Source organism: Camarhynchus parvulus, chromosome 2 (genome assembly GCF_901933205.1).
Source record: "Camarhynchus parvulus chromosome 2, STF_HiC, whole genome shotgun sequence".
In the NCBI taxonomy this organism is placed as follows: domain Eukaryota; kingdom Metazoa; phylum Chordata; class Aves; order Passeriformes; family Thraupidae; genus Camarhynchus; species Camarhynchus parvulus.
The window spans coordinates 57,124,319-57,139,441 of NC_044572.1; the positions used below are offsets into that span (position 1 = coordinate 57,124,319).

The window sequence follows — 15,123 nt, forward strand, 5'->3', positions numbered from 1 at the left end:
ATTGTAGTTCTGATTTGGAATCTCTCACAGAATATTTGTGTGGAGTTAATTCCTCTGCTGATTTGCTTTCAAACAAGCACAGCTGTGAAATACATCATTCCCACCAGTAGTGCCTAGTAAGTGCTTTCACAGCAAGTTGATCTGACTACCTTGTTTATCTGAACAATTATGATTCTTCATTTTTGGCTTTACCATAGTACATAATGGTTTATTCTTGGAATTATATGTACAGAAGGGAAGAAGCATGTGAATTCAGAATAAACACAACAACTTTCACCACAGATATGAAAGGCCACTCAGTTTCAATAGGTTTCTCTGTCCCCACCTCTTAAAACAACATTCAAAGTCATATAGCTTCAAAGTCAGATAGTCCAGCTGGGGGACTTTTTTTCAATTGAAATGTACTCTTACTGGAAAGATTATATATAAATAGAGTGGGGGGAGAGAGAGAAAAATAAAGATAGGAATATATCTATACACATATATAAGTGTATGCATATATATGTGTACATGTACACATATATATTAATGTATACTTTGGTCACAATAACCCCATGTATCACTACAGGATGGGGACAGAGTGACTGGAAAGCTGCCTGGCAGAAAAGGACCTGGGAGTTCTGGTCAACAGCCATCTGAACATCAGCCAGCAGTGTGCCCAGGTGGCCAAGATGGCAAATGACATCCTGGTCTATATCAACAATAGTGTGATCAGCAGGACCAGGGCAGTGATTGTTCCCCTGTACTCAGCATTGGTGAGGCTGAGCCTCAAGTACTGTGTTCAGTTTTTAGCCATTCACTTCAAGAAAGACATTGAGATGCTAGCAAAAGTCATGAGAAGGGACAGTGAAACTGATGGAGGGTCTACGGAATAAATAACATAATGAGTAGCTGATAGAGGTAGGCTTTTCAGCCTGGAAAAAAGAAGGGTCAGGGGACACCTTACTGATCTCTACTACTACCTGAAAGTAGGCTATAGCAAGGGGGGAGTCAGCTAAATCTCTCTGGCAACTAGTGACAGGACAAGAGAAAATGGCCTCAATCTGTGCCAGGGGAGATTCCAGTTGGACATAAGAATTTCTTCACGGAAATGGTGGTTAAGCACTGGAATAGGCTGCCCAGGGAACCAGTAGAGTTACTATCTCTGGTGGTGTTCAAGAAATGACTGGATGTGGTGCTTACTGCCATTGGTCTAGTTGACAAGGTGGTGATTGGTCAAAGGTTGGACTCAATGATTTTGGAGGTCTTTTTCTACCTTGATTTTATGATTATGTATATATCTCTGTCTGTGTGAGTGTGTGTGTGTGTGTGTGTATGTATGTATAACAGTTGCATTGCTCCCCTACACTGAAATCCAAAGAGGTTTTGTGCCATAATGGTATTTCCCTATGCACCTCGGGGTGGAAACTGTAGTGTTGGGGTTTTTTTGTGTGGGTTTTTTTTTAATCAGATTTATTTCATTGCAGAGCTACTACTCCAAAACCTCACCACCAGGAAAGGGGGTTGGTGTGATGACTGCTCAGGAAACACTAGTTAGATACTGCCACCTGAGCTGTAAATGAAAGGGAAAGAAAATGGTTTGGGGCTTGTAACATAATACAGAGCAATCACTGGGAAAGATTAGGTGCAGCATTTAGAAGTATTTATTTTTTTCTTTCACTGGAATATGATGGGCTTTATGTTTTGGACCATTTAAAAAGACTTAATGTTTGAAGCCCTAAGTAAGAGAAAGCCTCTCCTTCCAAAAAGGGGAAAACTTTTTTGATTTTACTATATAGATGAATTTAAAGTTAGTTTTAGCCTTGGTTAGCTTCAAATATTTTCTGAATGCTGAAACAATATGTGAGGCAATGGCAACTACTCTGTGTAGGGGAACACAAGTGTTCTTTCAAAGACACGCAGTCCTAAGTTATTTCTCCTAAAATCTAAAAAAAAAGTCTTCAAATTCTCATTTTAAGACAAAAGGCAAAAATGTACTGTGTAGCACACACTGAAGAGCAGGAATCCTCTGGCTAGGCAACCCCCCCCACCCATATGTGGGTGTTAGTCTCCTTGTCCTTCTCTCCACAATCTTCTCAAAAATCCACAAACTAGAGGTTCTTATTACATGAGACATCTAGAGATCAATTCTTTGACCCAGGAATCCAGAAAGCAATGCTAGAAACCTCATTTTAGACACGTCAGAGCTTGGATACCATAGGGACAGGCTCAGCTCAGAGACATGCTTAATGTCAAATAAATAAGTTTTGATAAATGTCCATTTCCTGTGTTAAACATGCCACAGAGAAACAAAATAATGTTGCTGCAGTGAATATAAATTAATATAAAATCTTTATTTTGAAGATCACTTCCACAGCTGGCTCCATGGATCACTCAGCTGCCCAAACTTCCAGCCTAGTTCTCACTTACACATTCCCTCTTTGATAACATTTTGTTTTTTCAGTGCATTTAATCTAAAATTATATGGATGACACAATTCACTTCACAACTCAAGCCAGTTCAAATGTAGGAATTTCAATCCAAAACACTATAAAGCACCACTATCATTAATAGAATATTTATTGTGTTATATCACACTTCAGTTTTGCCTTTGCATGGTGTATACCTGATCTAGATGTGCATAAATACATTATACCTGAAGGAGACTTTGTCCTGATACATTGCTTCAGTCCTGACACCTGAGGGAAGTGTGCTTGGGACAGCACTCGCCAAAATAAACCAGCCATCACTGCCTTTTCCTCCTGAATTATTGCCAGTGCTTGTGAAACCACAGGCCTATCTAGCATGTGGGTAACTGGCCGGAAGGAAAACAACCTCCTGCCCTGCACCACTTTCCACAAGTATCAGCAGGCCACCAAAGGGGTATGGGCCAATCTCCACATAAAAAAGCAAAATATATTGCTGTGGGCAACAGTATGAGAGCTCCTCCTGCTCCTTCCTGCAAATAGACAACCACAGGTGAGGCACAAGTAGGGGGAGAAAACTATGCTGCAGAGAATCTGGCAAATATGAGAGCATGTCCCCAACAGATGCCTGCACAAAGTTATCCAGTAGATGAACAAGACAGAAAAAGCCACAAGTTGGGCTGTCCAACAAAACAGGCAAAAATGGGGCAGTCCTTGCCAGTCTGCCTTATGCATGGCATCTTGTGGAAGTCAGGGAAAAGCTGCTCACCCTCTCTGAATCTGTATGCACTTAAACCAGAGAAAGCCCAACATCTACATGAAATATGAAAATAAATATAGAAATAAAGCCACTCAAAAACTGATCAAGCTCATGCTAAAAAGCTTTTTATATGTGTATAAACATGGCTGTGATCTTGCACATAAATAAATAAGCTTTCATTTGAAGTGAAACAACCAAACATTTAACATCACTTCCATTGACAAGAACCCCTTAAACTGTGCAATTTTAGATCTACAAATAATGAAATAATTATCATCCTCATCTTAACATGATGCACAGTAAACTTATTCTGTTTAAAAACAGAATTTTGTGCTGGAATGTCCCTGAGATCTCACTCCTGCTAATGCTATTAATTCTAGCAGTGTGTAATGTGAAATATTTACATGTATTCTAGTATTCTTATGCAGCTTTAAGGAACTGTCTACTCCATTTGCAAAACATCATGTTTGAGGGTTTGTCCTCTTTTGAGGTGTAGTTTTGCACACAGCAAGAGCGTACTTTCTACCTAGGGCTGAGACATGGGTGCTACCAGCACACTCTGCACTGCTGCCAGTGTTCAGTTCTGTTACAATGAGTTTGCTCCAGCTCCTGCTCTTTTTTGTGTAAACAGCTGCCTTCCAGCACCACAGTTTAGCTCTAATTAATTTCTTAATGAAAGTGTAATTTATTTTATAATCTAGTCCTGAAACTTGGCTAAATTCTCATTCTTGCTGGCAGTTCTAAGATATCCAAATTGCTATCTAATTAAAATCTGTTCTTTCATTCCACACTTAACAACTAAATTCCAATATAAAGTTGGGATTTTTTTTTTTTACTTCTTCATACACAAAATTTAGGAATGACTGTAGGATCTACTTGGTCAATTTTGTCTAAAAATATTTACAATCAGACAATTAAGATTCCTCTGTAGGACTGCAACTTTCCTGTGGGAAATAGTAAATGTAAGATTTCAGAAAGCTGGAAATGTAGGCCTTAGAAACAGAAAGAGCAGAGAAAATTAGAACAGCTGCAGCTGCAAAGTCTGAAAGTAGAAAAAGTAACAACGGTATAGTACAATTGGTATTACATTGCAAAATTCAGATGATTTGCAAAATGCATTGTTAAATTTTTCAGGTATTTTTTCTATTCATTATCGAGCCCAGAAATTGTTGCAAGCAAAATTGAGTTTTAGAGAAAAACCCATGCTAAGTGAAGAACCTTTAAGTACTATAACTGTCTTCACTGATGAGTCAAAGATACATAAATCAGTGATAGTATAGTTAAATCAAACAACTAAAACATGAGAATCAGACATTCAAACAGTACAAGGGTCTTCTCAGATCGTTGAACTAGCTGCAGAAGCTAAGGCTTTTCAGCTCTTTCTACAACCTTTTAATTTGATTACAAATTCTGCTGATCTTACTAATGTAGTTAAAAGAATAGAAGGACCAGTTTTAAAGGATGTTAGTAATGATACCCTATATCATTGTCTTTCATGTCTTTATACAGTTTTACAATTTAACAGAATACACTGATATTTTGTTTCTCACATTAATGCTCATTCCTCGCTTCCAATATTTATAGCAGGAAGAAATGTAAGAGCAGATAAACTGACAATGGTTGTTTGAAACACTTTACCAAATATTTTTAAACAAGCAAAACTAAGTCATGCCTTTTTTCCCTAAAACGCACAAGAACTTGTGCAGACATTTCACATTTCCAAAAGTCAAGCTAAAGCTATCATTAGTACTTACCCTGATTGTCAGCTTGTGCCACCCCCTGTTTCTACAGGACCTGTCAACCGACTAGGTTTACAAAGCCTACAATTATGGCAAACAGGCATCACTAAGTACTCTTCCCTTAAGAAATTTAAAAACGCCCATATGTCAGGATGGATGACACATGGTGCAAAACATCAGGTGCAGTCTTCGCTTCTGTCCACACAAAAGAAACAAGTAATCATGCCTGTCAACATTTTTTACAAGCATTTGCTTCACTAAGTGTGCCCCAAGAAGTAAAAACAGACTATTGCCCTGCATATCTATCCCAAAAAGGGGCCACATTTTTAATAGATTAAGGTGTTCGTCGCACCTGTAGTATTCCTCACTTCCTCCTCACTTCCCCATAGGTCAAACAATTATCAAAAAGACGCATCACACAATAAAACACATTCTAGATCAACAGAAGGAGGCAGTAGATGCAACGCCACAGATGAGATTAAGCAAAGTTTTATATGTTTTTAACTTTTTGAACAGATCTTTTGCACAACCTGATCCACAAATTTTTAGGCATTTTTCAAATCACACAGGTGAAACTGAAAGAAAATCCCCTTGTTTTAATTAGGAGCCCTGAGACAGGACAAATTGAATTCCAACTAATAACTTGGGGTAATAGGTATGCTTGTGTCTCTACAGGTGCAGGACCTAAGTGGGTTCAGGCAAAGAACATCAAACCGTATCGCACATGAGAAAGTGCTGATGAGTCCAAGAGCAGAGAAAAAAGTATGCAGATGCGAGCCAAAAAGAGACACTACGGGTCACACCTGGCATATCTGTGGAACCTGCAAACCTTGATTTTATGTCAATGATAAGTGTGTGAATTGTTGGTTTTACAGAGCTCTTTTGGCAAAAGTGTGGTTTTATCATACAAGAGAGAGATGTAAGAAATAGGATCACAGAAAGTTCCCAAGATCATACAAAAATGTGGATGTAAGTATAGACATAGATGAAATGTTTTGCATTAAGACCTTAGAATGGATGAGACTTCTTAGAACAGTAAATAGTAGCCACTACCAGATTTGACTTATATCCTTTGAACAGACCAAATACTTTACAACATTAAAATGACTGTAGTATAAAATAGCAACACCTCAAGCAAGAGAGGTGACTCAAACAAGCAAAAAGACATATATAGTGTAGTAGAGCTATGTAAAACAAGGTAGTCAATAAGCGACAAAGTTAAGAAGGCTTCTTTTTGATTGTACTGAAGGGGTTGTACTGAAGCTAGAAATGTAGGCCTTAGAAACAGAAAGAGCAAGGAAAATTAGAACTAGCTTCAGCTGCAAAGCCTGAAAGTAGAAAAAGTTACAATGGTATAGCAAGCAAGGACATTAAACAATAGCTTGAGTTTTAGGCTTGGCTAAGATGCATCTTAAGACTGCAGGAAAATATGCTAACAAGATAGTAGAGGTTTTAAGCTTAATAATGGTCTATTGTGTATAGTTAATAGAAAGGTGACAAGCAAGCATTGTATGAAGCAGATGTACATGTACTTTTAGTAATTGGCTAGAACAATTGTCTGTAAGCTTTAGCAATACACTATTGGCTAGAAAGTTTTTCAAATGTCCTGTAACAAAGAAATCTTTGCCTGTACGCTGGCTATATGTGAGCTTTTGCCATCTTCCTATTGTCTCAACCATTTAATGAGGCTGATGCTGCAATAAAAGTTCAAGGAATGTACCCCAGCAGTCCTGTCCTGTTTGTGTCCCCAACACACTTTCCCATGTCAGTTTTATATCAACATTAAAGTTGATATTACCATAATTTTAATAAATACAGTAACTACTGAGTGTGAAATATTACTTATATATATTTATGTATAAAACTAAGATAAATTAAAATACTGGCTGATACTACCAGTTCAGAGTTTTAATCACTTTTCTCTAAAATAAAACCTTAAATTATTGGATCCTTCAGTAATCATGCAAATCTGTGGATGAAGTACTGGAGCTCATCTGGCAAAGCCCAACTGTCATCTCTGACTCTGGGCAAGGGACCTCAAATTCCTTTGCCTCAGCACATATGCATGCAAAACCAGCTGCGTAACCCCAGTTATAGCTATTTGCTGCTGTTACTTGGCATTTCTCTCAAAGCTTTCATGCAACAAAATGGCAGTTTCTTCACATGTACTTAATTATCCCTATAAAATTTAAAAAAGCTTGAAGTATCAAGATTAACCCAGGAAGCAAAGAACTGTATTAACTGTAGTGGAGACCAAGAACTGAACTTGTACAAGTTTTACCTGAAGACTCACAGGGTGATATTTCTCTTATCTTGCACATTTTCAAACAGTTTATTTCATGTCTTTTTAAGACAGGAAATGAAAATATGAAATCAGTCATATAGGTATCAGCACCAATATATCCTTTATCAAAACTGTGTGTCATTGAGACATAAACTCTGGGCCTCTTCCAATCTTATATTTTTCCATTCTCATGGTTATTCTTCTATCTTAATTGCATGGACTTTTTTTCCTTTTACTATTTCTCTATTACACAGAAAACAGAATTATTTCCAAATGCCAGAGAAACAGAAGTTATGAGACATTCTAGACTGTGGTCAGACATTGTTTTCCAAATGAACATGGCTAGTAAGTACTTAGGAATCTTCAAAACATATTATAAAAGTACTTTAAATCTATAACCCATATAAAATTTATATATTATATTATATTATATTATATTATATTATATTATATTATATTATATTATATTATATTATATTATATTATATTATATTATATTATATTATATTATATTATATTATATTATATTATATTATATTATCTGTAACCCAACTATACACATATCTGTATAATTTAAAATAAGAATTGCATGGCCAGTTTTAGGTTTCTAAATCCATTTTATAGCTTCATAACCAGCAGCAATATGTCCAGCACATTGGGGTTGTGGCCTTCTGTCCCAGCACAGTTGGCTAGTCGAGTCTGCAGCACACATGCTACTAAACAGTGCAAGTCAGGGTCCTGGATTTCTGCCATGGGAATCAAAATAATGTTGGACTTATTCCCATGTGTGCATTTGAGATTTACTTCTCCCAAAGACAGTCCCTAACCTTGACTGTGGTCTTTTAAATTGATGGATTGGTAACAGGGAACTGAAAAATGAAAACACCTGAAGTTCCTTACCCTTCATATTTACCACACCCGATGGCTGCTGTCAAGGGTTAGCACTAGCCCAGTTTTATACAGTAACAGTGCTTGGGTAAAAGAACTGCACTTTATCAAAGACGGTGTGAAGGCTGTCTTTTAACAGGTCCAGATGCTTCTTGCTCTGGTAAGGCATTTTACTGATCTGGAACTCTTTGTCTGAAGGATCTGAAAAATGTATTGCTGTATACTCATCTCCCAAGAGCATCTATCTCTTGGAAAGTACCAGCTAGTTTTTCCAAGACATGTCTTCTTTGCTGGTCAGGCAAAGTTGACCTGATTTTCAGGAAACTCTGTTCAAATCAGTGAAACTCAGTCATCACAAAAACATAGAAATGCAAAGTATCTAAGTGTAATATAACAGCAGATTTCTATGAGAGACCTTCCATTGTCCTGAAATGGTTATCGGAGGTTTCAACTTTTAATAACCAGGCTCGAAAAAAAACCACTTTTTCACTTCTTCTTTATGTCATTAGTCCTTGCATGTCCCTCACAAAAGCTTATTTATTAAATTGGTTTTACTGACTAAGGACTTCTGTAATGGAGTAGACAATTATTCAGCTCCTAAAGAAAATTGATGTTAAATACAAGGATAAATTTAAGCTTTTCTTCCCTGGATTAGCTTTGGTTTTATGCTGCATCTGTTATCTTACCTTCCATAAGAGCACAGCCAGCAACAGGAAGATGAGAATTCCCACCAACAAACTGATGGCAATGATCCATCCGACAACATACCCACGAGGCTCCAGATTGTGCAAGGCCTCAAAGACCACCTACATAGCAAATAGAAAAAAACTTTTTAGAATTGGAAGTTGTACTGTTTTCTCTTGTACTTATCTTATTAAACATATTGTATGGTGGCCTCACTGACCATATTTCATCTGTCAAACAAATAGGGAATGAAGCCTTAATTTAGCGCTTTCCATCAATTTTTCCCAAAGGATTTAAAGCTTTCAAGTGGATTTAGAGTAGTCATGTGCTGGATCCAAGAATATCAGACGCCTCTCCAACAAAACACCTTGTCGAGCCCCAACACTGAGCTTGTTCAGGTGCTGGGCCATCAAATGTGCACATAGTTTGGCATGAAAAAATCCATCCCTTGGATTGGCAGGGATTGGCATGACACCTTGCATGGCTTGTCTTACTCATCATGTTCTGGCCCTGCCAAACCCCCAGATGCTTCACATGAAATATTCATTATGAACTTCTGTGGCTTAGGTTTTCTCAAGTGAATTTCTTCCCACTTGTTATCAGGGAGCTGCTGAGGGTGGCTTTCTAGGTAAACAGACAGTGATTAAGAAACAAAAGGAGTAACCAAGCACCCTGATATACTGTTGAAATGGTTTTGGGAAGGGCAACAGGGATTTGGAGTTTTTAGCTGGGTGAGAGTAGTCATTTCCCAGCTTGGAGCAGAGACAGTCATGTGGGGTTTTTTTTCACCTAGGACCTCTCCGGCACAGTAGTTTCAACATTGCCGTGGAGGTCTGCCTGCCACCTGCTTGTAAGCCCGTTGCTTGCAAGAGAGAAAGAGTTCTGGCTGCCCCATTGACTGAGACTTCGCCAGCTACCAGCACCGAAAGAGACAAGCACAGCCCCTGTGGCTGCCTGGGGGAGTCATTCCTTTCCACCCCCTCCCCAAAGCCACTGTGTGGTGAGATGCTTGAAGCCAGAGCTGCCCCCGCTAGACTTCTTCTCTGTATGGTAGTGCAACATCATGATAAATCCCTGCCTTCCTTCCCAGCACATACCAACTCCAATTAGCAACGCCAAAGACTGATCACCACTTGCATGTGTGCCTGGCAGAGTAATTTTCCTTTTCCTTTCCCTCTCTCTCACCTCAGCTGCTAGTATCACCACCAGGGAGGTCCCCTTCTTGCATCAGAGTGCCCCTGAAGCCGCGATGGAGATACTGAAACTCCTCTGCCTCACCCGAGTCACCATCACCCCCTGTTGTGGTTGTAACTACACCAAAGGGGAAATAGCTTAACAGGCAGGAAAAGTCTGTTATTGGGTTTTTTAAAAATCATTGTTGTTATAAATGATGAAATCGTGAGCCAAAATTATAAAAAATTTAGCAAAGATTTATTAATTTGTCTGCGAGACTGACGTTTGGTCTTCGAAACCACCACAGCCAAAGAGACAGCGTCAAGCCCGGGATTGGCGCCAGGTGAACCTGGATCTGACCTCCCAAGCGTCAGAGTCTTCCCAGTTCATGCTCACCGCTTCATGCAGCGAGGTTTTATACAGTTTATTCTGCCCAAAGCAAAGATGACCAAATTTCCTTTGTATCTCTTCACATGCATTGATGTTTCTTTCAATGTGCAGAGATGGACAAAAGCTGAGTTCCTTGGCAGATATTTGTATTTTAAACCAAGACTGCTTGTTAACTACTTTTTACCCCCCAAAAAACTGGACAACTCATACATCACTACTAAATACAAATCATCCTTGCTATGCTTTACAAGACACATTGTGTGAAAGGCAAGGACACATACAGTCATGGGTTTTTCTGGAAATGCTGAGAGCTGTTCTCTCCTCTCTTTCTATAGCATGTATGGCAGGGAAATACAGACAACGAAGAGCCTTTGCACCATCTGTCTCAAGAAGACAACGGGAGCAAATTACATTATTCATATATACTATCTGAATTTTCAACTTCTTATTTCAATCAAAACTAGTTCCTCAGTAGAAAACTCAAGAACAGCTCTCCTCAGTGAAGGAAATTTCTATGTTAAATTTTGCAATATCCAGCAAATGCAGAGAGGCAGCAGGGGGGCTTTTTAAGATAATTAATTTGCTTTGTCTGGCTTTGTTTTGCAAGATAAAGTAGCTGGTTTTCCTCCCCCCTTCACAAACCACTTTCACCATCTTTGCTTAAAAATGCCAAAACCATTTTGTAGATGTTATAAATGGGTAATGCAATGGTTGGGTCTCACAATTAAGAGATGAATATTATGTGTATGTTAAGAGAAATTTTATAGATGAATAGTTATGTTATTTTTGTATGCTCTCCCCATGCACTTGAGGATACTATTGGTTGCCTTGGCCACTGGTATGGGCTCACTGCAGGCTCATGGACAGCTTGTTGTCCACCAGGACCCACAGGTCCTTCTCTGCAGAGATGCTTTCCAGCAGTTTGGCTCCCAGCCTGCACTAGTGCAGGGGATTGTTTCTCCAAGCATAGGACTCTGCAATTGCCATGGTTGAATTTCAGACCTTTCTTTTCTGCCCATCTCTCCAAACTCTTGAGGTCTTTTTAAAAGGCTTCACAGCCCTCTGAGGTATCAGCCACTACTCCCAACTTTGAGCTGTCAGTGAACTTGCTGCCCCTTCCCCCAAGTCACTGATGAACAAGTTAAACAATACTGGCCCTGTCACCAAATAGCATATGTGAGCTTGCTACCAAGCCCCAGGATTGAATGACAGGGGCTTCTCCCAGTCAGGTCTCTTATGAAGCTGCAAGCATTTCACTGGCCAGACCCCGAGGGAGCGTGGAGTTCAGACCACATGAGAACATACAGACCAGGTCTTTCAAAATGCCCTTTATAAGGAAGGGCTTGGAGAAATAAACTTCCTCTGTGCCACACCAACATTGGGGGTGAGTGTCTCTGTCTCCTTGCTCCTCACCTCCCACACGTGACTTAACACTCAGTGAACTCCAAAGTGATAGGAACTCAGCAACACAGAGCAAAGGAGACACACAGTGTTATAGCTGGATTTTGGTCTGCAAACCAAAACCAGATTAATAAACAGCCTAGAAAAGGAAAGTGGGGTGGGACCTGGATTACAGGGTGTCAAAGCCTGGATCGGTGTTTGGAACCAGAGAAATACAGCAGGAAGTTGGAAACACGGCATAAAAGCTGAAATAGTGTAAAAACCAGATTTCTGGTGTAAAACCAGGACTCAATGGTTAGACAGTGGCAAAAAACCCCCTCGGCAGACAGCAGAAAGTGCTATGAGGGTTTAAAAACCTGTTTTGTGGACTAAAATCACAATCAAGACTATGATATATGTTATGAAATAATTCGTGCTTGTGTAAAATATACATGAAATAAGTTGTGCTTGTACGAAAAATCCTTAAAGATTTAAAACCACAAGCCACAGCCGGGGAAAAGACTGAGTCACAGATTGCGAAACCACAGATGGCAGCGGAGAGAAAGATCTAATTAGCAAAGAAAAAGACATGTCTCCATGCGGAGATGGGCCCTTTCCTGGGACAGTCCAGAGATACCCAAGCGAAGAATACTCAATAAGTATCTACAATCAAGATAGTCAGAGTCGTCAAGGGTGTGCATCCCAATACCAAGTTCCGTCAAGGGTGTGCATCCCAATACCAAGTTCCGTAACTCGGAGGTCAGCATTTTTCATTCATCGCTTCCCAGAAACGGTTTTGTCCAGCCCAGCATAGGGAAAAGGAGACTACATGAATATGTGAAGCAACGAGAAGAATAGGAGAAACTCTGCCCCAGGTGGAAAAAACTATAAAACTAACCCAACGGAGACAACATTCGTGAACTAAGGGGATCCAAAGTGGTAGAGTTTGGATCAGTGTTCACCCAGTGCCAATCCTGGGCTCGATGCTGTCCCTTTGATTGTGGCTATTGGAGATCGAATCTTGGTCACAAAATAAAAACCTATTTTTTGATTATTAATTCAGCTTTATCATTTATTACCTATAACAAAGACCATGGGAGCTTGGATGCTGGGACCAGAAATCTCCATGATGAAGGTACTGATTTTCTTCTTTCAAAAAAGAGGGATTGTTTCCCTGGGGAGTGGGGGAATACTGGCAGATGCTGGCATTGTCCAGGGAGTCGGCAGGACAGATTGTGAAATCCAGCCATGTGGAGAGATGGCGACCGTCATAATCTCGGCAGGTTACACAGCCCCAGCAGCTCTGAAACACCTGTTGCCTACTGTTGTAATCACTATGCAGCCACTTCAGGACCTTATATCATGGGACCCAGCAAGCACACCACGCTGCCCTGCTCCGGGGGACCAGACTGTGGGGCGTCCGCTCCAACACCTTCCGGGACCAGGAGAAACTCCACAACCATTACTCTGTGCCACATGGTCAATGGGATCAGCCCCACACCCTCCTCAACTGGCCCAGTAGCACTCCCCATCCAGCCAACATCATGGGATGGGGCCGGGTGGGGCAGGGTGGGGCCCCGCCCCTGATCCAGCCTCTAAGGGACACAGCCAAGCCTCTGTGGAGCCTGGCCGCACCTCCAGGGGGAGCAGCCCCACCACCAAGCTGGCTTCCAAAGAGAGCTGCAGAACTCAGAAGCAGAGCCTGGGAAAAACCCTTGCAAAGGTCCTGCTTGCAAAAAGGGGCAGTGCAGGGAGACAGGAAGGGGTGTGGTACCGCAGGGACAGAAAGGGTCGAGTCTGCCTGAAGAGATGGAGTGGGACTCATGGGTTAAATGCCTCACAGCAGCTGAAATCACCGTCATCCAGCCAAGCGAGAGGCCGGCAGCTGCTTGCTAATGGATGGTAAAGAGACAAACAGACACTAAGTTTCCTTCCCTACAAAGCATTGCAACCACGTTACCCCTTAATAAAACAAGGTTTTAATTTCCCAGAAATTCTAGTAATCTGAAAACATTTGCAAAGGGTAAAGAGTTCATAATACAATATTTGTTGGTTTTGTTTGCAATTGTTAAAGCTAAAGTTAATAAGCCCATGATCAGTAAAGTGTTATCTTTCTGTCTCAGACTATTACTACTGTGCATCAGGGAAGCATTGTGTGTGTATTGTTATGTATTTTTTTAATACTCCTACTAATTATTGTCACGATATTTCAAGAAGGATGGGTAAGATCCAGGGTATGTCCACTAAGATATTCATGTTAAAAACTTTTTGTTTTATTAATACAGACTTGTTTCTAAAATGTAGAATGCAGGAAATCTCTCCCAACCAAGTCATTGGCCTAATCAACTATGAACCTGGCTAGTAAAGATTCTGTGCAAAAAAGCTAAACCTTTTTCTTTTCAGACAGGCATACAGGCTTCGTTCGGAAGTAGCCCTCCAAGTTTGCTCATAGTGAAAAAGAGACCTTGCAGCAACCCCCTACCTTATTAATGCTGTTAAAAATTACAGGCTTTATTTCTATTTCTACTTATTATAGAAAGAAAAGAGGGAAGAAAGATTGGGGTGAAGATACACCCCCCCTTTTTGAGTTTTCAGTGGTGTCATGTTCTTATGTTTTATAATAAGCCATATAACAGTACAATATTCCTATGAAATCCAAGGTAAAGGACATTGGACAGCATTCTGATGTCTCTTCAACAGAACAATGGAGCACAAATGACCACCTACCTCATAGACAGTCAATGTAAGGACTTGAATTGTTTACGAAGTATTTTCCTGTTTACAAACTGTTTTTCTGTTTACATATTGTTTTCTGGGTGTTGGGTTCTTCAAGGGATAAATGGGTTACAGGTTGTTTTTAATAGCTGTGTTTTTCTGTAAGGGTTAAATGCATTAAAGGTTGAATGGTTTTAGTTTTTTGTAAGTTGTAACATGTAAGTATTGTGTCTGTGGCCTGAGTTCTCCATCAACACATCCTGAACATAAATGCTGCAGTTTCCATGCAAATTTGGCCCATGCTGTCTTCTGTTGTCCCGTTTGCAAAAGGCCTTTGCAGATGGGTAACAGAAAACAAGTTATGAACTTTATTAAACAAGGAAGGGTGAGATATTACTGAATAGCATGTGAGCTTGCTACCAAGCCCCAGGATTGAATGACAGGGGCTTCTCCCAGTCAGGTCTCTTATGAAGCTGCAAGCATTTCACTGGCCAGATCCCGAGGGAGCGTGGAGTTCAGACCACATGAGAACATACAGACCAGGTCTTCCAAAATGCCCTTTAAAAGGGCATAAGGAAGGGCTTGGAGAAATAAACTTCCTCTGTGCCACACCAACATCGGGGGTGAGTGCCTCTGTCTCCTTTCCCCTCACCCCACACACATGACCTAACATGGGCCCAGTACTGAACCTTGGCAGACACCACT

At 40.2% G+C, this 15,123-nt stretch overlaps 1 protein-coding gene across 1 annotated transcript in view; it reads right to left on the reverse strand.

Moving 5' to 3' along the window:
• The window catches only part of ITGA9 (integrin subunit alpha 9), a 246,282-nt gene that overhangs the window by 17,700 nt on the left and 213,459 nt on the right, over positions 1-15,123 (reverse strand). Inside the window, exon 27 of the mRNA XM_030971864.1 lies at positions 8,763-8,882. Coding sequence (XP_030827724.1) covers positions 8,763-8,882 — 120 coding nt within the window. The remainder of the gene's footprint in view (positions 1-8,762; positions 8,883-15,123) is intronic.